The 23,993-nt window shown below is 39.3% G+C and overlaps 1 protein-coding gene across 1 annotated transcript in view; it reads right to left on the bottom strand.

Moving 5' to 3' along the window:
- Positions 1–17,738: 17,738 nt before the first annotated feature.
- The window catches only part of LOC147906149 (uncharacterized), a 104,540-nt gene continuing 98,285 nt past the window's right edge, over positions 17,739–23,993 (bottom strand). Inside the window, exons 11-12 of the mRNA XM_087383419.1 lie at positions 18,338–18,508; positions 17,739–18,109 (exon numbers count right to left, since the gene is read on the bottom strand). Coding sequence (XP_087239545.1) covers positions 17,840–18,109; positions 18,338–18,508 — 441 coding nt within the window. The 3' untranslated portion in view covers positions 17,739–17,839. The remainder of the gene's footprint in view (positions 18,110–18,337; positions 18,509–23,993) is intronic.

Below are 23,993 nucleotides of genomic sequence, written 5' to 3'. Positions count from 1 at the left end.
ATAAGGCATCATGCTGTAATGCGCTTTCATACTTCTCCTTGAATATAATTTGGAGAGTGTGAACATTTTGCAATGCACTTTCATCGTACTCCTCGAATATAACTTGGAAAGGATAAACAAGCACATGTTTGGTAGTAGGCCTCATTGTGGGGATATTACAAAAGACTTATGGGCAAGTAAATACAATGCAAAAGCTACATTTCAATGTCAGTTTTCTTGAAAAATATCAATTTCCTTGGAAAGTTTTGCATTGCGTGAGTGTATAGCTCAAGAGCCAATCACTTTTCTATTGCATTTCTCTTTGAATCGAGGATCTACATCCTTACCACATCAAAAGATACTTTTCTCTTGTCCTTCTGCCCTAACCATTAACTCATATCAAAATCAATATTAAAGTGATGCACAATGTTAGAGGGATGCAAGATATTATGCAGAAGGCCTTTCCCATGCATATATTCTAGAGTTCCCATCAAAGTGCATTTCACACAGAATAGCAATTCGAGATTGGAGAAGAAAGACTATCTTTATTCAAAGGAAATCCTTTATAAGGAAACTCTTTTTGCATGAAGAAGGATGTACTACCCCACCACCCTCATGGCCTACCTCGAGTATCTCAATCATAATCACAATCTCAATCACAATCACAATCACAATCTTAATCTCAATCACAATCTCAATCACAATCACAATCACAATCTCAGTCTCAATCATAGCCATCACAATCTCAATCTCATTCAAAATCTCAATCTCAATCTAAATGTCTAGATCTGTTCCTGCATCCTTCGTCTTGATATCCATCGAGAATCTAGTTCTCTCTGAAAGCTACCTCAAAATCTATGCACGAAGAGCTATGGCAAAAATACGCGCATTCACTCTGAATCCTCAGAAATCTATCTTTTTGAGGTGCGAACCTACTTTTCCCCAAAATCATCCTCCCTTTCTAGAAATAGGCCATCATTGCAATTTAGCAGACTCTCTTTCTTTTTTAAAGACACTGGAAATTTGGTCTTGTTTGGAGGCCTATATCTCCCAAACGGTGCAGAACCTAGAAATAATCAATATTATGACTTTGAACCGTCTTTCGATTTCTTACCACTTTGGTCATCATCAATCTTTGCCAAAAGTCACCACCTTGGCCTCAAATTTGCATGTTAGAATCATGAAAATTACAAAGTATCAAAACTATATACTTTTCTCGAAAATAAATCATCTTTCCATACATGTTTAAATGTTTTCCTTATATTTTTCCATACATACTTTTCTAGAAATAAATCATCTTTCCATACATATTTTCCTTACAAGAATGGTCCATATCAATGTTTTGATGACAAAAGAAAACATCAAAAATGTGTAATTAAAACATGGAAGAAAAAATTGAGTGTAGTGAGCTAGGGCCTCACATGGAGGATCCATTATACAAGAAATTGTGTGAACAAGTCTATTGGACCCCCTTAATGAAGGGCCCCAACAAAACAGAAGCCAAGTAAACCACAACAAAGCATTGGTCTCGAAAAATCACAAAGTGACCCATTTGCTACAGTCAACATAGTGTGGTCAAAACTAAAATAGGACCGTGAAGCTAATAGAATATGCCAACTCTATGTGAGGGCTTCCTTATTAGAAGATATTTCAATATCAACCATACTAGCACCTACCCCACTGATGACTAGTAGGTAGCAAATGTAAATGCTTGGTACGTGGTACTTTGCCAACCTTTTCAAAGGGAGAGGGAGATGTATAAAAGGCACAAAACAAGAGAGGTAGCATCTTCTCATGTTGCCATAGTTGTACTGCCTTGAGAAAGAATTCTGAGCAATACAAAGAGAAAATTTCTCTCCATACATTAGTTTTTCCTTTCAGTTTACTTGCATTTTCCTTGTCCACCATTAGCATGCAAGTTTGAGGAAATATATGCTTCATTCGACACATTCAAGGGAACGAGTTGCTTCATTCAACAATCTGGTAATGGCACTCTATCTTGTAGAGCCTGGGAATGAAGATGAATACCAAATTCATGACTACAAAATGAATCTAAAAGAGTACATAGCATGATTGGATGAACAACTTAGTAGACTAGATTTTGAATGAAGAGGATACTCAAACTCAAGTGGGAAGTGGGCAAATTATGCAGTTCAACACTAGAAACAACACTAAAGACCAAAGGGAGGAAGGAGTGGAAGAGAAGAACACAAGAGTTCTCTCAAGGAGAATTGGGTTAATTCTTGCAACAACTAGGAGCCAAATCCCTATCAAGCTCACAAGGGTAAGGGAGAAGTCCAAGCTCAACAACACACTCTATAAGATTCAATTTTTTCGAATGCCCATCTTCTGAGTCCATGAATGAATGAAGTATTAATAAGAGGACCTCAAATAAGGATCGAGTTCCTAAATAGATAGAATGAGAGGGTGAGAATCCTAGTTCCCTTTTGCAAATTTTTCTGTGGAATATAGCAATATAGAGGAAGAGTGCATGTTGTACTTACCCACCACATTCATAATAAATAAGGCCATCGAGTGGTTTGACTAGTATCCACATGATCATTCCACAACTATGACCGAGTTGAAGCAAGCATTCCTAAAAAGGTTTCAACATGAGTAAGGAACTAAATCAGACAATGACCAAACAATTGACCAATGCTTAAGACAAAATGTCGTTGCATTCATGGTTGTTGAGTAGCCTCACCAAGGTACAAAGCTACGTAACATGGGGATCACAATTCAACAAGAATATATTCTTTTGTTGAGAATAGTCTAAACAACACCATTGAGATAGGGTTCATGGGACAAACCATGACCCTAACCCTAACCCTAGCTCTAAGAAGTTAATGTATACATTACAGTTTCTTTGGAATACAACTAGTGTATAATGACTCATCTCTTGTGAACTCCTCTCTCTCTCTCTCTCTCCCCTCGGTCCTCTAATATGGTATTAGAGCTTATCTTTGTTCACATTCCTTTCATGAGTGTAATTATCCCCTTGCTCTTGCCAAGGTAACAAGCCCTCCATCTGAGGCATACTCCATCTCTCTGAGTGGTCATGTTCTTGTGAGCACTTTGTGAGGTCCATTCTTTTTGTGAGAGAGTGTTGTTTTAGCTCTATGAGTTGTATTTTATTGCAACATGTATCCTAGCATTTCGTGCCTATAAAAGTGATACCAAGTGAGAAATCTCTCACCTAGAATAGCTAAAGACAACATACGTGATATTTATGATGCCTACATCCTTTACTACTACAAGTAGCTATCTAGACAAAGCAAACAAGCATTCTAAGACAAATCGATCAACAACTCCTTCTACAACAACACACATACCACATTTGAGTTGTGTAGCCTCTCCAAGCAAAGCACAAAAAGAACAAAGAAAATAAAATTTTTGATGCATTTTCCTTAAATTGACCTCTACTGTAGGTATTGATTAGCATATCTTAGAGGAGATTCAACTCCACCAAGGTTACCAAGCCCTTTCCTAATTAGTTCCTAACAGAGCCAATCCATTCATTTCTCTACACTTACACATCTAATATCTCATCGAATACCTTAGCAATAGGAAGATTCATAATTTGTAAGTCACTTGTCCATTGGATCATCAACTTTAGGACAATTGCACTCACATGGCACCATTGTAAAGTCACTCTTTGACTATTTTTGCATTCGTTCATGCACTTTCTTATATCAAAGAAAGTAGTCGCGATTGCCCTCAACAGACTAGGAAATGACTATGGACTAGTTTGTGGCTACAATGGTCACAAGAGATGCACCTCCTTCCTTTTCAAAATGCTCATGCATGAGCACATGAGATGAGGTCTCAACATTGATTTCAAGAGTCACAACCATGTATTTTTAGCTAGAAGACAAGGATTCCATAAGATCGAAACACTAGTCGATCCAACAACCAACGAAGAGGAAACAACCATGGAAAATGGTCTCAATCTTCATCAAGACATCAATTTCTAAACCATGGTCCTTCCTCTCAAAGGGAAATATGGAATCCTAGAGGTAGAGGACCCTAAAAGAGGAGGGACCCAATTAAGTACTCTTAGAAGAGTAGACAATTGCAATTACTATGGCATTTCAATCCATTAGGAACCAAAATTAAGAAACTACTGTGGCATCCTGATCCATTCGAAGAGTACTCTTAGAAGATCAGGCAACTACTATGGCGTCCCAATCCATTAGGACTCCATTAGGAACCAAAATGTAGGAAAAAGCAAAGAGATTTAGCGATTGGCCAATCCAACACATCTGGAAGCCCTCACCAACATCGAGGCAATAATCATAGATAGTTTGCACACTATGCCTATGATGATGACAACTCCCAAGACTATTATCAGCATAAAGGCCTCATCTCTCAATATGCTCTTTTTGAGAAGCCAATGAGACTGAAAATCATAAGGATGAAGATACATGGTGGTTCATCCAATGCAATCAACCACATGGGACCCGAGAGGGAATGGCTCTTAGAATAGAAATCAGAGAGGAAATTGTGATAAGTAATAACACATCTCAAAAAATGAAGGGATTGAGAACATGACTTCGCATAATCATGTAGGCATTGCAGAGAAGATAGGAGATGCATTCTATGTCCCCAAAATGGCATAGAATCTCCTTTCTATTGGGGATAGATAATAAAACATTAATTGTAGGTTGTCATCAACACATATAGATGCACAGCTAGAGAACCTCAGAGGCCCAAATCCATCATTGCCCAAGGTGTCAAATTCAACCACATGTTCAAGCTATCTCCAATAGTTCCAATCCAAAGAGCCCTAGTAGCTCATCATTAGAGTCAAGATGCTTACTTGAGTACATTGTGGCATAAGATATATGGTCACCTCAACTTTAAAGGTCTTGTGGCATGGGTACAAATATGATATAGAGACTTCCAAAGTCTACTTTCCAAAATATATTTGTCCTTGAAGATGACAAATATGGTATAGGGGCTTCCGAGGTCTACTTTCCAAAATATGTTTGTGAGTCTTTAATAGAGTTATTGAAAAGTCAATTAGATGTATTATCAACAAGTAGAAAGTCCCAATGTAGTATTGGATATAAGCGTGTGATATAGTGTGCACTTGATGAATAGGAGTCTCATAGCTCTTTTGTAGAACATGATGCCAGAAGGGAAATTCACTAGAATTAATACCTCTATCAATCACCTAAAGTATTTGAATCTCTTACTTTTTCTCATGTTCTAGATGCACTTAGAAAAATCTTAATGTTAATTCAATCAAGTGCATCTTCACAAGGTATACAAAACATTTAAAAGCAATAGACTCTATGATCTAGTCAAGCAAAAACCGATCACATCTAGGGACTTTATCATTGGTTAGGCTATAAATATATTTTGATAGAGTTTCTATACTAACTTAGCCATCATATCCAGCGAAACAAAGGATTTCTTTGCACCATCAAGTAGTACATATCCAATAGAACCACTTAGAGTAAAGTTAAAGAGAGTACATAGTACATAGCCAATAAAACCACTTAGAGTAAAGTTAAAGAGATTCTTTGACACAGCAAACATATCTACTACCATGATCATCACCGATGTCCCAAAGAGTTGCACCACAAATGTTAGAAGATCTACTCTCGTTAATAGGAACCCAAGAGGTGGACCTATAAGAGTACTTTACATTCATGTCCAAAGTGATGGAATTTGAAAAATAGACCTCCTTTTGACAAGGATTTCAGGTCTTAGAGTGGCATCATGTAGTGGATGAAGAGTACAATGGTCTTCTTAATAATTAGGCTTGGACTTTGACATCTCCTTGCAGAGAAGAAGTTCATAGGATGCAAATTGCTCTACAAATTTAAGATCAACTCAGATCAAGGATTTGAAAAATATAAATCTAGGTTGGTAGGCAATGGATTTTCCCAAGAGTATAGCACAGTTTATGAGGAAACCATTGCACTAGCTGTAAAAATGACCATAGTAAGCCACAGGCCTTGCTTCACACTCTGTTTGGCCCATACAAGTGGCCATAAGGAGGTTCCCCAATCTCCAAATGACCTACAGCAAAGCCATTGACTGCAAGGGTGGAAGTAATCAAGATTCAACGCTAATCCCTCTGATCACCGATGCAAATTCAGTTTCAATAGAAAATATAAAAAATGAATTGCCAAGTTAGTAATGGATGAAATAGATCAATTACTAAGGACGAGATTCATCACAAGGTGGATAGAATATATTGGCTTTTTCTAATAATAATCGTGCCAACAAAGAAGCATGGGAAGCTAAAAGTCTCTATGGAACAAACAATAAGAAACCCATTCGAAGTGCCCTTCACTAATAGAGTCCTCAACAAAGTGGTGGGGAATGAGATGTATTCATTCATGGACATCTGCATTGGTTGAGTAAGATAGATAATAGACCACCTTCATTATCGAATGGGGGGCATACTCGAGAGTTGATGCCATTTGGACTGAATAATGCACTAGCCACATTCCAATACTTCATGGTGGAAACCCTCCAGGAGTACATCGGACAAATTCTAGCAGTCTTTTTGGATGAATTTTCAATCTACAACATGATGTTAACACACTTGGAATGCCTACAAGAGGTGTTATAAATATTTGGGAGACTTGAATATCCCTTAGCCCATACAAATGTGTGTTTTATGTGTTCTTATATTAGGAGTCTTATTAGTGTGTAATTTCACATGAATGCCTCATGACATGAAAGTTAGAGGTTGATGCCGTTCAAAAACTAAAGGAACCAAGCAATGCCAAGTAAGTTCAATTGTCTGTGGGATTGCTAAGCTTTTAGAGGCACTTCATCAAGAAATTTTTCGTGCACCATCTCACAAGTTAGGACACGAAGTTTGAATGGAGTTCTAACCAAGACAAAAATCATCCCAAGTTCTATAAGAGATAGTAGTAGAGGAACCAATTTTTTGGAACCCAAAGTGGAATGTGAGATTTCATGTGCCTAAGGATGCATCTAGAATGGAAATTAGGTCCATTTTGGCTCACCTACATGGGAACACATACTTCCTCATCTTTTATGTGAGCTAAACGTTCTCACAGTTGAGATAAAATAATTAAACCCACCAATTGAGGCCCTAGGAATGATGTATATTTTCCAAAAGCCTCAAAGTTGAGGCAATCAAGAGCTAGTAGCGTCATGACTTTAATCAAGAAGTCAAACACATTGAAGGCCCACGTTGAGCAATACTAGGCATAGGGTGATGAGTAGGCTTGAAAGCTAGTATAGATATAAGATTTGATTTTAACACCATTTTGCCTCCTTAATGAGCACCCATCAAAACTTCCTTGGCATTGTGACCTTGAGGATCTCAAGCATAATCTCGGATCGCAAGGACATCGGTCCAACACATCCAAGTTTGTGACTCCTTCCCACCAGGCCACCACTGAAAAGTAGAGCCAAGCATTGATTGTGGCTCAAAGCACAAGTGGTGAGACTCTAACTCCTCTAGAAAGGAGCTCTCAAAAGTGGCTCAAGAACCACATGGCCACCAAAAAAGTGGTGTTGAAGTTCACACACTTGGCGTCATCCATCTTGGTGTTGTCCATATGAATGAGGAATGGAAGGAAGAGTGGTGGTGGATTTATACTTGAAATCAATTCCATCTATCCTTGTCCAACATCACATCTACAAAGGCTGACCCCATTGCCACATTCCTCTTCAATGAGCTCGACACTTCCAACCCCAACCCTTGCCAGTATAGCTATGCAGTGCTGCATGGGGAATAGTGGCCCCACTGCCAATATAGTTAGGTAACTTGCTTATATATGATCCCTCCTAGGGTAAAGTGCATATTAGTGTATATATGATCCCTTCTAGGTTCAAGTGCATATTAGTGAGTAACCAAGTATTGATTCTCACTAGCTCCCACTCTAAAACTAAGGGGTTGCTACATCTTTTTTGATTGGTCCAATAGGCTTCATGGTTTTTTTCTTAGGCCAATAAATTTTTTACAGCCTGTGAGAAGGCTAAAGCAATCACCTATCTCATGACTTGGATCAATAAATCCTCACCTTCCAAGGGGATGTTTTCAAAGCATTTTCCTATGTCTACTACTGCTGTAAACACTGAGCTTATTTTTTTGGGTAAATTTATCCTTGCATCAAAGACTGATCTAACAATCTGGAAATCCTTGGAGGGTACCGTCTCGGTGACATGATCCTACACCATGGCAGTGGCCATCATCAACGGCTCCACGCAAGCCTTGAGGGTGGAATCTATAAAGATTCTATCTCTCAAAGATGCAAGCATGGGCATTTGTTATCCATTTGAAGGGATTCTTATGTGCTTTGGATGCTCACATCAAGTAGGGTAGCGAGTAATTTTCAATTAGTGGATAGACTGGAAGTCTAATATCACCCTAGCCAGTTAGCCAAGGATGTTGCCCTCTTGGACTTGTACAATGTCCTTGCTATTGAACCTCTCTTTCACTAGAGAAAAGATCAATCTTTTACAAATAAAGGCTGGAGTGAAGGCTGACTTGTCTGTAGAAGTGATCAGGGTATTGGCATTCAACCAATCCACATTGCTCATTGTATCATAAGAGTAAAAAAGGTTGAAGGTGTCCCTTGTTAGGGAACCTAGAGTCAATTAATTTTTTCAAAAAAGCCTCTATATGTTCCCAGAAAGGTATCGTAAGGTGGCCAAGTTGGTCCATATCCCGTTTCCCTAGAAACGTGGTTAGTTGATAACAATCATCCAACATAGTGTCAAGTGGACCTTCAACATTAATTTTTTCCTTAGGGATGTGGTTCAAGCGTTTTTGCACCTCATTTCTTAAGTGTTCATTTTGAATCAAGTTTGTATCCAACGATGCTATATGGTTCCAAGTATGATTGAGAAAATGAGTTAGCTTCGGTTCCAAGCAATGACACAAAAGAACCCCTTTCTCCCTAAAAGTGAGCCAAGGTTTCATCAATCGTTCCCCAATGTTACTTTTGAAAGTCAAACTTATAGAGATATCATTCACTATGGAGTTTACATTATGGACATCATTTTTAAGGAGGAAGCAACCAATCAATTTTTTCATTGAAAAACAATCCATAAGGGGGTTATCAAATTTCACAATCATAAAATTCTTCCTTTCTTTTTTCTTTTGAGTTATTAAGGTTAAGGTTCCATGAGGGAGGGTTGGAATACCTCTAATCATGGGTGTAGAACATACTTGCATACAATCAATCTATGTCATCAATCATAAAGCAAATGCCTCACTGGCATCCTATTGTTGGTTCCTTGAGTAATAGAAACTATGTTTCCTCCTCTAAAGATCTTTGAAGTCTCACCTGAGTATCACTTGTGTCATGCACCAAAATATGGATTTGTGGTCAATTTGTTACACTGGTTAGATTAGTGGGATGTAACAGTGGGGAGGGATGTTTTTGCAATAACAAAGAGACATGGGTTTTGTTCCAAGAGTGAATAGAATTAGAAAAGCTAAGCATTTACATATGCATGGAGTGTAGACTAATCCATTCAAGGAGTCATTGAAAATGCCCCACTTGTGTGGAAGGTTACATTGAGGATCTCAATTACTATGCGGAAAGAGAGAACTTGATTGCAGTAGGGTTTGTCTTTGATACTAATGATGAGTTGGCAATAAAACATACGAGCTTTCTTATGGGGGATGTGAATTTAGTATTAGTGGTTTTTAAGTTATATGCATATTTAACCTCAAAGCATTGAGGAAACATATGGGGAAAAATAAATATTTTATTGTTTTGTATCGCTTGTCTTTTTGGCTCGCTCGCTTTTTGGTAATCCTCCATTTACTATAGAGTGCAATTCATCATGTTCAAAGACTTGGAAGTCCCATACAACCCCATCCTTTAGAATAACCAAGATTCTTATGGAACATCAAATTGAATGGAATCTCCTCATGTCATGCTTAGTTGGTCCAACGAATTTTGGGAAATTCCCTTTCAATTTTCTCCCAATGACTCTTCTTGAAATTCCAAGTACCAGTTGTAAGAAAACAATACGTCGTCTGTGCTCAACAGATAACAAGATCTCATACGCAAGAGAGAAAATAGATAGTATGGAGAATCAAAATTTTGATTACTGTAGAACTGATACAATAGAGCGCTACCTCCCAACCATGCGCTCCTGTGAAAGAAGCTTCAATGGCGAGCTGGAAACAGTAGAGGACGGAGGCTAGATGCTAAGGAATCAGGGTTGGTGTAGCCAGTGATGAAATGGGCTTCATGGGCTTGCTCTTATATAGCCACCAGTCGTAGTCGGTTGGGCTCAATTGGGTGACCGACCTAGTTTGCCCAAAACAGTCGACTGGGGGTCGGTAGGCCACCGACCACACGATAGAACCTATGCACAAAATAGAGCAACTAACCTACGGTCACCGTTCGGCCCACAACCATCCGGGATCATCTGGGACTTCAAACGGGCCTCGCAACTCGAGAGTGGGCTGCCCCGGGAAATGCTCTATCTACCCTCAATGCGGTCAGTCATAAGATGCCTTCCCGCACTTGCATGTAGCCTAGTTGGCGGTGTGCCAACTCCATCGAGCCATCAGGCCACACATGGCCCCCATTTGGTGTCCAAAGCAGGACCTACCGGATAACTGAGCTACTTAAATGCCTTCTCCTCATGTGGGGGGCTTACAAGTAGAGTTAGCTAGTTCCCGCGTAGTTACATGAGAGTGGAGCATTGATATCTAACAACCCCCCTCAATGTCCACCCGTAAGTGAACTTACTTTTTCGGTCCAAGTCGATGAAGATGCCTCTCTAGCAAGTCTCTTCCAAGAGCCTTTGTGAAGATGTCCGGACAGTACACCAAGTCGACCTCTCCATCCATGATGAGCTTGCATACAAAGTGATATTGAATTTCAATGTGTTTTGTGCGAGCATGGAACACAGGGTTCTTTGCAATCGCCATGCAACTCTGATTGTCACATGACAATTGCGTAGGCTTGTTCTACACTGCACCCATGTCCCCCAGAATCCTCCTCAACCACACTGCCTCACAAGAAGCAAAGCATGCTGATTTTGTACTTAGCCTCGATAAAAGAAAGAGCAAGTGTGGGTTGCTTCTTGCTAACCCATGACACAGCTCCAGATCCAAGTGAGAAACAGTAACCTATCACTGATCTCCTACTGTCCATGTCTCCTGCCCAATCCGAGTCACAGAATCCGGTCAAGATGTTGCCCTTGGTATAGGTGATGCCATAATCAAGTGTGCCTTTGATGTATTTCAGCACCCGCATCCCTACCCTCCAATGGTTCTCTCGGGGCTTATTGGAAAACCTACCACCCAAAGCTTCCATCTCCATCTTTCCGCAGAGGTCCGTGTGGACGAGCTCTAGAAGAGCCTTTGCCCTACTGCCTCTTTAGGAAAGGGCTACCGATGCTGCTTGCCCATCATGCAAGCTTCACATACATCAGGCAAATCTGAAATTTCTGGTAGGTCTGCAATCATTCCACTTTTATGCATCTCCTTCAAAGAACTAAGGTTTTGATGACCAAACCTCTCATGCCACAGCTTAGTGTTCTTCACATCAGCTCGAGCACTGAAACCTAAGACTTCGTAGATGTTGTTGCGCCATGTACCTTTACCAACGACCTTTCCTTGAAGATCTAGGATCTGTGCACCATTCTTATCGAATTGAACTTTGAGGTCCTTGTCCATGATCGCAAAAACGGACAAGAAGTTCCTCTTGATATCTAGCACATAAAGAACATCGGACAACTGTTTTACAACTCAATCTGACTTGAGAGCAACCGTACCTTTTCCTTTTGCTGGACATTTTGCATCATTGCCAACTGCTACCAGGATGTCATTCCCTACCGGCTATATAGAGGTATACCAATCCTTCCGACTGGTCATGTGGCGTGATGCACCACTGTTAATGATCCAAGGTTCATCCGCAGGTACATGAACTGCCTCCGTGCAAATCTCCTCAATTGCTACGAACAGCTCTATTGGTGTTGCTTGCGCGATGTTGCTGGACTCTTTCTTTACTCCATTCGTCTCATCTGCAATCTTCTTTCGACACTCATTCTGCTTGTGCCCTACCTTGTTGCAATAGAAGCACTTGATCTTCTTCTTTCTCTTTTTATCATCAGAAGAAGATGGGTTACTAGAGTCCTTACCCTTACCTTTCTTTGATCCAGCATAGAAAGCTGAATCTTCTCCAGACAGTCCTCGTCTTTTGACGCATCTCCTCCTCCAGAAGCATTGCACTGAAATCCTCAAAGTTGAGGGGTGGATTTTTGTTCTACATATTCAGTGCCGTAACAAGACCGTCGTACTTTGGTGGGAGAATCTGTGTACACCTTCATGCTAGATTCTCGTTGGGGATGGTGATGCCAATCGCAGTCATCTGACCGCACAGATTCTTCACCCTGGTGATGAACTTCTCTACCGCTTCAGACTCAGACAATTTCTCGTTCGCGAGTTGAGTCTCCAGATTCTGAATCCGCGTCTGATTCGTAGTCTCATACTGATTTTTCAAGACCGTCCATGCCTCCTCCGCTGTGGTGACATGTTGAATTAATGCCATGATGGAATCACTTATACTGCAGACAATAGAACACAGCGCATCTGCATTTCTTCTTGTCCATGCGAGAATCTCATCCGCAGTTGGTACTATTTGTTGTCCTGCATTGGCTAGATCCGGTCTCGCAATCGGCCTCACATCCACCCCAGTAGCTGTGTCCCAAAGCTCATATGTGCTTAGGATGGTCTTCATCTTGAACTTCCAGAGTGGATAGTTAGAGCCGTCCAACTTTCTGCTTTCGCCGAACGGTGGGATTCGCAGTCTTGCGGGCTGGGCCATCTCTCACAATCTGCTCACAAACAAAAACACACTACCAAATCTTCTTGCTAGAGTCCAGGCTCGGATACCATGTAAGAAAACAATACGACGTCTATGCTCAACAGATAACAGGATCTCGTACACAAGAGAGAAAACAGATAGTATGGAGAATCAAAATTTTGATTACTGTAGAACTGATATAATAGATGGCATTGCCTCCCAATTGTGCACTCCTGTGAAAGAAGCTTCGATGGTGAGCTAGAAACAGTAGATGACAGAGGCTGGATGCTAAGGAATCACGATTGCTATAGCCAGTGATGAAATGGGCTTCACGGGCTTGCTCTTATATAGCCACCACCCAGTCGGTGGTTGGGCTCAATTAGGTGACCGACCCAGTCCACCCAAAATGGTCGACTGGGGTCGGTCTCGAAATAGGCCACTGACCACATGATAGAACCGGTGCGCAAAATAGAGCAACTAACCTACGGTTGCCGTTCAGCCCACATCCATCCAGGATCATCCGAGACTCCAAACGGGCCCCGTAACTTGAGAGTGGACTGCCCCAAGAAATGCTCCATCTATCCTCAATGCGATCAGTCATGGGATGCCTTCTCGCACTTGCATGTAGCCTAGTTGGTAGTGTGCCAACTCCGTCCAGCCATCAGGCCACACATGGCCCCCATCTGGTGTCCAAACCGAGACCTACCGGATAACCGAGCTACTCAAATGCCTTCTCCTCATATGGGGGGCTTACAAGTAGAGTTAGCTGGTTCCCGCGTAGTTACATGAGAGTGAAGCATTGATATCTAACACCAGCAACATAGACCATAACTTCAAAAGAAATATGTTATATAATGAGAACTCTAGTTTACCTTGCCTTTGATCACTTGGAAAAGCACTCGAACAATTTTCTTAAGAGAGGTTTCCACCCCTAAGGACCCCCAGTTATAAGATTACTTCCCCAAGGAATATCCATTTGGCTGTGTACATAGGAAGAGGGATATATTGACCTTAGCTACAAAAGAGAGAAAATAGAACAAGCATTTAAATTTTACAAAGAGGAAATGTCAAATATAGGAAATGTGCAAGAATGCTACAAGGGCATATTGTGATAAATAATGAAGCACAAATTGATCGTGAATTCTCAAATCTTTTCTCTACCTAGGCCTCATTCTCATCATCAAGTAGATCTTATGCATACTCCAAATCCAACTCCACGTCCCTATTGCCTTCACGTGCATAATTGTGCTACCTCATTAGAATTCCTTGAAGGAAAATCCAACTTATAAGGTATGGTATTTTTTGTAATCGTTAAAATTATCTATTCTTGTTGCCATTTTTACGAAACTTGTCATTTGATGACTTGGTTTTTTAATTGTATTTCTGCCTTGCATTACATAAGAATCCATCCCCAAACTATACTTGTTACTCCACTTTCCATATCTACCTCCAACTCTTGCAACCAACTATCGGTCTATTTGCACAAAAAAACATGTTTGTACCGAACGTTTTAAAAGGTTTTCTAAGAACTTTTATTTTAATCGTTTGTTTTCCCCAAAAAAAATTACCTAAGAGTACTCAAAATTTGGAATGGAGACATGAGTTGACGGAGATGGTCAAGTTTCACGGTCATACTTTTGAGTGAAAACTTTCCTCATCTTCTATTATTGTTGTAATATCAATAATATTGTAGATGATGACCCATGCATTTAGCAATAGAATTGTAAAATATGCTCCCATGTAAGTACTAATTATTGAATTATGATATTGTATGATGAACAAGGTCAACCTCTAGTGACTATATTAGTGATTAAATTGTCAAAGAGAGAAAGCATATGACATTGAATTGACTTAAAAACATTGAGAGAAGTGACTGATTAGCCAACCAAAAGAATCCATCCTATGAAGAAGAGGTACATAAGCTATAAGAGGGATAAATCATGGTTGCCTAAGGCATAAGAGAATCTCAAACAATCATCATGGGCTATGTAGAATGTATAATGGAACCAAATAGCTTGTCTAGACTTGGACAGAACCTCTTCCATTGTTTTTTTGTGAAAGTTGATACTATTAAGTTCTCAATACTACTTTTGAGAATTATATCCAATTGGCTTGCCTGCATTAATCTTGAATGTTTTTTTTTGGCACTATGACAAGTAAAAGAGAGCAATAGGAGGGGATTATGTTTCCCTATATATACAAAATTCTATAAGAGATGAAGCCCATACACAACACGCCTAAATTACTTGTAGTTAACTTGTGTTAGACTGAGATAAGGTACTATCCTCATCAAATTTAAATCTCTAATTAAAGGTATTGTTTGTCTTGAGGTATGAACATTGCATGGTTGGGCTGTATGAATCTACCTTTCATTATGTTTTGTTTTCTTTAGTTCACTATGGGTTGAGGCAAGGCATTCGAGTGCTTAGCATACCAAAAGAAGACCCAAATACATATCAATAGGAAATAAAAGAGGCTAATCCATACATTGTATTAGTTTTACAACATACATGCTTTTGTTGACCTAGTTTTACTTTGGAATGTCAAAAAGGAAGATCAATTGAGTACTCGTAATCATTCAACTTAAGAGCTCTTAGTACTTCATAATGCTTCAGAACCATACTTCGTTATTAAATTTTGTAACCATAAAATATTGTAACAATATTCTTCTCCCAAAAAAGTCAATTTCTATAATGAAAATTTTATGCAACCACCATATGCTGTAACCATATTCATGCATTAAGACCATATTTTGTGACCATAAAAGTAAGCATACAAACTTTTTAACTTCAAGAATTGACACTAAGGACAAATAATAAAGAAAAAGTGAAAGCACTGTAGTCACTTGCACTTTGAGATCCATTTACATACAAATGTAAACATGTGGGACCCATTTATGTATAAGTGAAAGCACTGTAGTCACTAGGAATTTGAGATCCATTGACGTACAAATTTAAACATGTATCCCTTTGTACGTATATATGTACTTTGAGATCTGTTGATTTGCATCCCTTAACATCTTCCCTCAAGTAAATATCATGAAGGTGACCTTCTCTTACGATGATGAGATTGTGTTTCAAAGCTGTGACCATTACTTTAGTTATGCATCCTTCCTCTGGGTCAAACCAAGATCTTGTCCATGTTTCTTAAAAACTCTCTTTCAAATGGCATTGTAAAGATATAAAAAATAGTTTCTTTTTTATCACAATGTTGTATTGTGATGTCACTAAGTAGCACCTTTTCAATGATGAAATTATATCTAATATGTTCTTAAATGTATTGGATTTTATCTAGTGCTAAGAAAATTCATTATCAAAAGATATTTTATACCAACGAATTGCTCCTTATCTAGGGAAAAACACATATCCTTGAGATGATCTCTTTCAATCATAATATCTTATGCAATCACTACGATAATTTTGCATGTAGGGTAGCTCGACCTCCTTTGCATTCAACTCCAAGTTGTTTTGTACCTATTACTATACTTGTTACATTATAGTGTGATTGCTTTGGTTTTGACATGTAGTAAGCTAATGTATTGTTATCATAACATATATTTGGCATGATGGTTGTAAGATACATAAATGAATGAATAAGCTATCTATAGTACCACCCATTCAAAAATTATTTGCTTTTTCTCTTCTTTGTCAATTTCCAATAATTTTCCATGGTGCTATTGCAATCTTGCATAATAGAGTATGCACATGTCTTCACTCATAAAAGTGTTCGCTGTATTTCTTCGTAATTTAATTTCCAGCATATATTTGGCATGATGGTTGTAAGATACATAAACGAATGAATAAGCTATCTATAGTACCACCCATTCAAAAATTATTTGCTTTTTCTCTTCTTTGTCAATTTCCAATAATTTTCCATGGTGCTATTGCAATCTTGCATAATAGAGGATGCACATGTCTTCACTCATAAAAGTGTTCATTGTATTTCTTCGTAATTTAATTTCCAAATAGCAATGCATGAATGCTAGATCCTCACCGGCAAGCTCTAAAAATAAATCTTTCTTCATCTTGATGAATGATTCATTACTTCTTGTGTCTATTGGATCTCTACATATATTGTGTCTTCTCTACTAGATCATCTACACAGACACACACGTGTGAAATAGTCCTTTATAGTAGAGGTTATGATCTACATAAGACTTTGTGTATTCAACTTCATCTCATGTCTTAAACCTTTATAGACCCTTGTGTTGATGCTCTATCGAATTTAGGACATATCTACTTGCATTGCAACTAACAAGGAGGCCTAGATATCCAAAGATTTCTGTCCATGGAATTTTGTGTGATTCCTTATCCTTGATCTGAATTTTAATCATCTCACAACATTGTTTAAGACGCATATAATGGCACTAGCCTCTTCTTTTATTTTGGCTCACGTGTGAGTATCCGTATTCTTTGGGTTGTCTTCCCACCCCAATCATATAAAGGAAACAAACACACACACTCCCAGAACCGGTCAGGAGGAAGGAAAATAACGAAACAGAGGGAGTAAAGCAAGGGAGAGAGCTGAAAAGGGAGAAAGATGGCCATAGGATGGAAAGCAGGAGGAAGCTTGACAGGACGGAGGGAAAATGGGAAGGGTTGAGCAGAGATGAGGGACAGATTGCAAGAGAAAAACAGTTTGATGGAGCTGTGCAAGAGTGAAGCCAAAACTTGAAGAAGGAGAGGTGGGGATGGGGGGAGGGGACGGGCTACAGCAGAGAACGGTGATGGCTATGCAGGGAGTATAATACAGGGAGAGGGGAAGCAAGGAACAAGATTGTAGGGATTGAAGAAGGGAGAAGGGAGGAAGAGGATTATCTTGATTGACACAGGTCATATTAGTTGAAGGGAAAAGCAAAGGTGGAACCAAGTTGAGTGCAAAGCCATGAAGCCCGAAAGCAGGGAAAACTTCTGAAGTGAAATAATTTGTTTCAAACATTATATGAATTATACAGAACAATGTGATTAATGAGCTCTAACCATCTCATGTTATGTTGTCAAAACGCTCTTTACCACGAGTCGTAAATGAGTCAGGGTCTCCAAATGTAGAGCATAGTTTGAACGTTAACTAGGAACAAACTTCCTTCTCTAGCGTTTCTTTTTAAGAGGGGTTTGGGGAGCTGATTTAGCTCCTTGAGGGATTTTTCCCTCACGTGGAGTTGACCTTTTTGATCCAGGCACACTTCGAGGAGTTTTGCTTGTAGAATTACCATTTTTACCCTTGGTGTTTATATTGGGTAAAGTTGGCATAAAATCTTCATCCATGAGTGATTCGAGATTGACTGAAAGGTTCGGTATGATAGCCTCTTTGATGAAATTGTTTAGCAAGATTATGGGCTCCACAATCATGGCTTGGTCCTGACACAAATCAAATCCATCTGTTAGTAAGACAACCGACTTCTTTCCAAGGCCTCTGCTCTTTATCACTTCCCTTTCCTCCCCCCCCCCCAAACTAAATTCCATCTCAAACAGATAGTCTTAAAGGGTTGTGATCTGTCAGAAGACTAACAATATTTTAGATTCAAAATATTAGTGGAAGTTTTAAAGCATGGAAAATATACCATTTTAGGTTATGAACTTGCATACCTTTATATTAGTAGCATAAATGAATATGGCAATTTGAAATTCTGTATAATTGATTTCATTATCCAAGTATAGACTCCCATCATCCCCAAGGCCAATCTCAGTTTGATATAATCCTTTTACCAAGCTGCATAATAATTGTTCTCGTTGTGATCCCCATTGTGGTTTGTATCTCTGAAACTCCAAATTGTCAGCTCAGTTTAAGAAACTGCAGACTTTTCATTTTTCATTTAGAAATAGCATGTTCTCATTTTTTTAAAACCCATTGAATCCTCAAAGTTCATCAGCCATCACAAACCAGAAAACTGATAGAGCAAAATAAATATGATTAACTTTGACCTAAGCCAACCACGTGCAATATAAAGTACATTCAAGGTTTCTGATTTTTTCAAACCTCTTTGAATTGAAATTATCACCAAAGCTACTTTTGCATATTTTCTCATATACAGTATTCCATTCACCACAACAAACTTGGAAGGGAGAAGGGGTGAGATTAACTTTCCTCTTTTCTTTTTTGTCAGAATCTCTTTCTGGTTCATGTTGCAAAGATGGCGGTTCAATAAGTCCAACTAGGACTTCATCACCTACTAGGTTATCATCATCACCTAGTTTTCTTTTACGTACATGAAAAATGGATGTCCTTCTAGCAGAGCCAGTTTGTAAAAACATTCTCCATCCTCTTTAGTACTAGGAATGGTCCACAACAAACTTTGGACAATTACTCATTTTAAGATATCTGAAGATTCTGGCAGTTTAGTACTAGGCATGGTCCACAACTAACTTTAGTACTAGGCATGGTTCACAACAAACCTTGGACATCTACTCATTTTAAGATATCTGAAGATTCTGGCACTTTACAATAGACATTCTTATATTTTGCAAATCCCACCTTTCTAGGGTGTGGATTTGCATAGCTTTTTAAGCACTTGATTCTTACTTTCAAGAGTATGTAGCTGCCAAAACCTTCTCTTTTTTGAGATCCACTGTAATTAGTTCTCTCACTCAAAATATCTGAGCATATGCAAATCCTGAGAGAGACCAAGATGAGTATTGAAATCGCCACACCATGCCAATAAGAGATCCAGAGAAGGAAGGTCTGCCTCTCCACTCTTTGAGAATAATTGTCATCCTGGCCATTGCAAACCTAAAAGTCCCATGTAAAATGGCCATCAAGGTATCTACGATCTCTATCCAGATGCTAGCACTATGAACTCGCATGCTATCTATAGCCTCTGTACATATGGATCTCCAAATGCACCAAGTAGTGATGCTCACAATAATCTCCTAACTGAAGTCCACCGATGCAGGTGAAGGTCCGTACTGAGAGGCTACAGCAATCTCAAGAAACTCTACAACATGATGCCAAACCGTGAGAGCCCAAGAAGAAACCTGGAATACCGAAGACCCAATCAAAGAGATGAACGAGGTAGATGAACAAAACCTTCCCATAAGTCTAGCAATCCTAGCTCAAATGAACCTAACTTGTCTGCATTCCCAGAGGTGAAAACTTGGGTACCTCTCTATACACATGGCAATGATACACTACTATGCTTTTATGGACATTCTCTTGGATGTACCAACGCATTATTTACATTTATGGAAATACTCTTATATAAGTGCATAGATCTTTGTAATTTGGATCACTCTATAGACGTTCTATTAACCACGGATGACTCTATGATACACGCTAGTCTGCCGTCTCTTCAAATACTTATTTGATCTCATCAGTAATTAGCAGTAACATAATAATTATCTTTGCATTCCATGAAATTTAGGGAATCCATGCATATGATTGTGACATATTGAAGGAACATTCTCTTATATGAACATTCTCCTATATATGGTCATTAACATGTCCAAATTTGAAAAATGTGAAAATTTGTGGTGATGATTGCAGAATCTCTCCTATGTGTGTGTCTTCCATGGCGTATTCTTTTACTTTACTTCAGACATCGATTATGACGCATGTCTTCCCTTCTTGTGTAGACTATGATCCTTATAGTTTTTGGATGGTGGCAGGTATCAGCATTGCTCGTTTAAGTTTTGTGCAAAGGTTCTAGCACGGCATTCTTTAATTGAATCCTTTTTATTTTAGGATACAACTACATCAAATCTTTATAAAAACCTCTTTTTCTGTAATCATATCATGTTCAGTGGTGTCCAAATATTCTTGGACTTTCTTGAAGGGTTCTAATCTAATCTTAACACACACACAAATATTAATGCTGAATAGGATACAACTACATCAACTCTTTATAAAAACCTCTTTTTCTGTAATCATATCATGTTCAGTGGTGTGCAAATATTCTTGGGCCTTCTTGAAGGGTTCTAATCTAATCTTAAATATTAATGCTGAATAGACTCATCGACGGTCAAGCACCAAAAGCAAGAAGGATCAGCTCCAAATGTGTGCACCAATTTTACTGCAATCCCTCCATGTATGAAGAGCTAGAAGAAAAGGACTTTCTTGTTCCTAAGGTATATTCAAAAGCTTCTCAAAAAGGACATTTGTGAGAGTCGAGTGATCTGAAAGCTCTCCCATTGATGAGCTTTGGACATATTCTGTCTTTAGCTCTAATATGAAATTTTCTAGCATTACTGACTGTTAAATTAAATAATGGAAGGCTCTTGGAGCTATTGCCTGCAACAATTGGAGCTATTGCCTGCAACAATCCACTCCCATTCACCCATAGAAGATACTTATGGAAACACCCCCATAAAACCATTCACCTGGGTCCCATTCAAGATACTTTATGGAAACATCCCCATAAAGCCATACCCTCCAAATGCCAAGGAGAATGCCCTCTAGATGAGCATTCATGTACCAGCCAAAAGCATTGCTCCACATGGCCCACTACTCAAGGTGTGCATCCAAAATAGCATCCTCATCCAAAGATCTAATGAATGTACCTCTGAACTGCACTATAAGACCATGGTGTCTCCACCTCTATCCCTAGTGGCCCATCCCAAAGGGATAGCTGCATCTATCTGAACAATTATTCTACCATTCCCTTTGAAATGACTAACCATGCGGTTATGTGTTCTTCAAGGAGGTCCTTAAATGCCGTCCAAGATCCCATAAAAGAAGCATGACCTGTCTCCCATTTGGACGATTTCATATAGCAAGAAGCACCTAAAGGTCTACCATGGTCGTTCAAGATAGATTCATTACACATAACTGGCTGTCTATGAATCACATAACTGGCTGTCTATGAATCACATCCTGCATAATGGGGAGAATCCCCACAAGGAACTCCTAAAATTGTGCCAAGCTCACAATATAAGCCCCAAGTGATGGAGAAGGCACCTTGAGATCTACATAGTACTATCCAACCCCTACCACATGAGGAAGGAATATATGACTCAATGCATCATAAGAAGAAATCCTTCCACGGCTCCCGGCCTAGCATGAATCGCCTAACAAACCAGCTTGCAAAGCAAAGCTTTACACTAAATATCAGGATCAATCATATTAAGCCCTCCCTCGTGGGTTGGAAGAATCAAGGTCTCCAAATTTGCAGTCCCTAGAGTGACACTAACATGAGTTGGAAGAATCAGGGTCTCCAAGCACTCTAGCTCTAGCATCTATGTGGAATCATCAAGTTCGCTCCACAAAAGTTCCTGCTAGGCCTCTTGAGTCAATGCATTTGCAGTCTCTAGAGTGACACTAACATGAGCAAAAAAACCAAGTAGTGGTCAACAACTCATAGAGGCAAGATCCAACCTCATCAAGCTCCAAAACAAGAGTTTCTTCACAATACTCTCCAACACTTGAGCAAAATGATGTGTTGGAGAAACACCCAATGCCCGCCTGACAGCCCAACTATCTAGCAAATAGACCTCTCAGAACCCAAGTGAATCCAAAATCTGAACCCCAATCAAAAGAGTCCTTATCAGTGACCCAAAAGCCATTGGATGTGTGCCAACTATATTGGATCTCATTGCTACAAAGAAAAACAAATCCAAGGCTGTCCCGAGAGTGGAAGGGTGTGAGGGGAGGCATCCAAAAAAGCAGTTATGTCATTTGCAACATCATTGTCCATTGTAACTCCTCATCTTGTCTATGATGGGAAGTCTAAAACCAAGGATGTCAAGACTAAGATCTAAGATTGAGACTCATGGCCTCTACCACAAACAAAGGCAATAGAGAAGTGAGTGGGCATCCTTTGTCTGACAGACTTGGAAAATCTGAAATATTCCTCCTCTAGCACCCTTGATACCCATTTGATCCAAGGGTCAGACAAGACAACATGCAAAAGCATACCCTCCAAGAATGTTGTCACAAAGCTTTCTCAGAATCTAAAAGTAGAATAGCAAGGTTGTGCAAAATTTACTAGCTAGTTGGCCTGATGGCATTTTCAGCCTCCGCCTTGGTTCTTTATTAGCTCACTTTGAGCTGTTTTTTCCTCATGCATTGCATGATTTACTCCTGCATTTGAGGTCGCTCTCGCAGTTTTCATTTATACTTAATGAAGTAATTTCTTGAAAAAAAAAAGTTTATTTTCTAACTCTCCTACTTTGCGTTTGTAATTTTGAGCTCATCAACATGATGAATGAGGCTCTTATGGAGGTACCGCATGATGATCGATTGCGCTCTTTCATCGTCTTTTCCACCTCATCTGATGGAGAAGGATTGATCTTCTTTATGCCCATAACATAAGGCCAAAGACCTTTCCCCATGAGGCGATATTTTACTTCCACTTGCCACGTGTGAAATCCTTCATCCAATAATTTCTCAATGTCGATGTAGAACTTTGCCATGGGAGAGCTTTTATAATATTGCTTCAGAAAGGACTACTTTTCAAGGCTTTACTTGAGCAAATTTGAGGATAGAGTCTAGACACTCCCCACAGGCCACTAGACTTCAACAGTACGTTGATCTCTCATCTCCATAGGACTTTCCGACCATTACTTGTGCCAAGATAGTAAAGCACTAAAAAACAAGCAGTACCAGTCTTACCTCAATATAAAGCATTGGCAACTATCCGTATTTTTCAATTATAAAAATGATGCTCAACATATCAATGGTTATGAGTAAAACCAAGCTTGGGTGTAGCCATTTTTTGTGAGGTTTAGAGCATTTATTGTATGTAGGTACCCATAACTTATGTGTTGCTTAACAAAATTTGACAAACTTGGTGTCCAAGTATTAGTACCAACTCCAAATTGAGTATGAGACCAAAAAATTAAGGAATTACAATCTCGAATGAGACCATCAAATCATTTCAAGTGCTATCTTGCATGTGAAGCATTTATCTTAGACCATAAATTTATGCCAGCCCAAGCCCCGCTCGTCCAACCCCAGACTAGACCAGACCTTTCCATGTGTTTGTCAATGCTCCAGACATAGCCATTGGCAATCTCCTCATGCAAGAAAGGAAAGAAGGTCGATACCAGCTTGGCAATTATGCTAGCCGATGCCTTGCGGGTGTTAAAAGAACCTATTCTAGCACAAAAAGAGAGGCACTTGGCATGATCTACTCCAGCAACAAGTTTTGGCATTACCTTCTTGGCAATGCTTTCACCTTCCATGTCGACCACTCTGCCCTACTATATTTGGTGAAATAAGCCCAACTAGTACTCTATAGGCCAACTAGCTAGTAAAGTTTGCTATCCCTACATGCTCGCCCAACTAGTACTCTATAGGCCATCAGAGTGT

This window comes from Dipteris shenzhenensis, chromosome 1 (genome assembly GCF_047967505.1).
Source record: "Dipteris shenzhenensis isolate YYH24624 ecotype China chromosome 1, Dip_SZ_1.0, whole genome shotgun sequence".
Lineage (NCBI taxonomy): Eukaryota > Viridiplantae > Streptophyta > Polypodiopsida > Gleicheniales > Dipteridaceae > Dipteris > Dipteris shenzhenensis.
The sequence above is the reverse complement of the archived record's forward strand: the minus strand, read 5'-3'. Positions and strand labels throughout refer to the sequence as shown.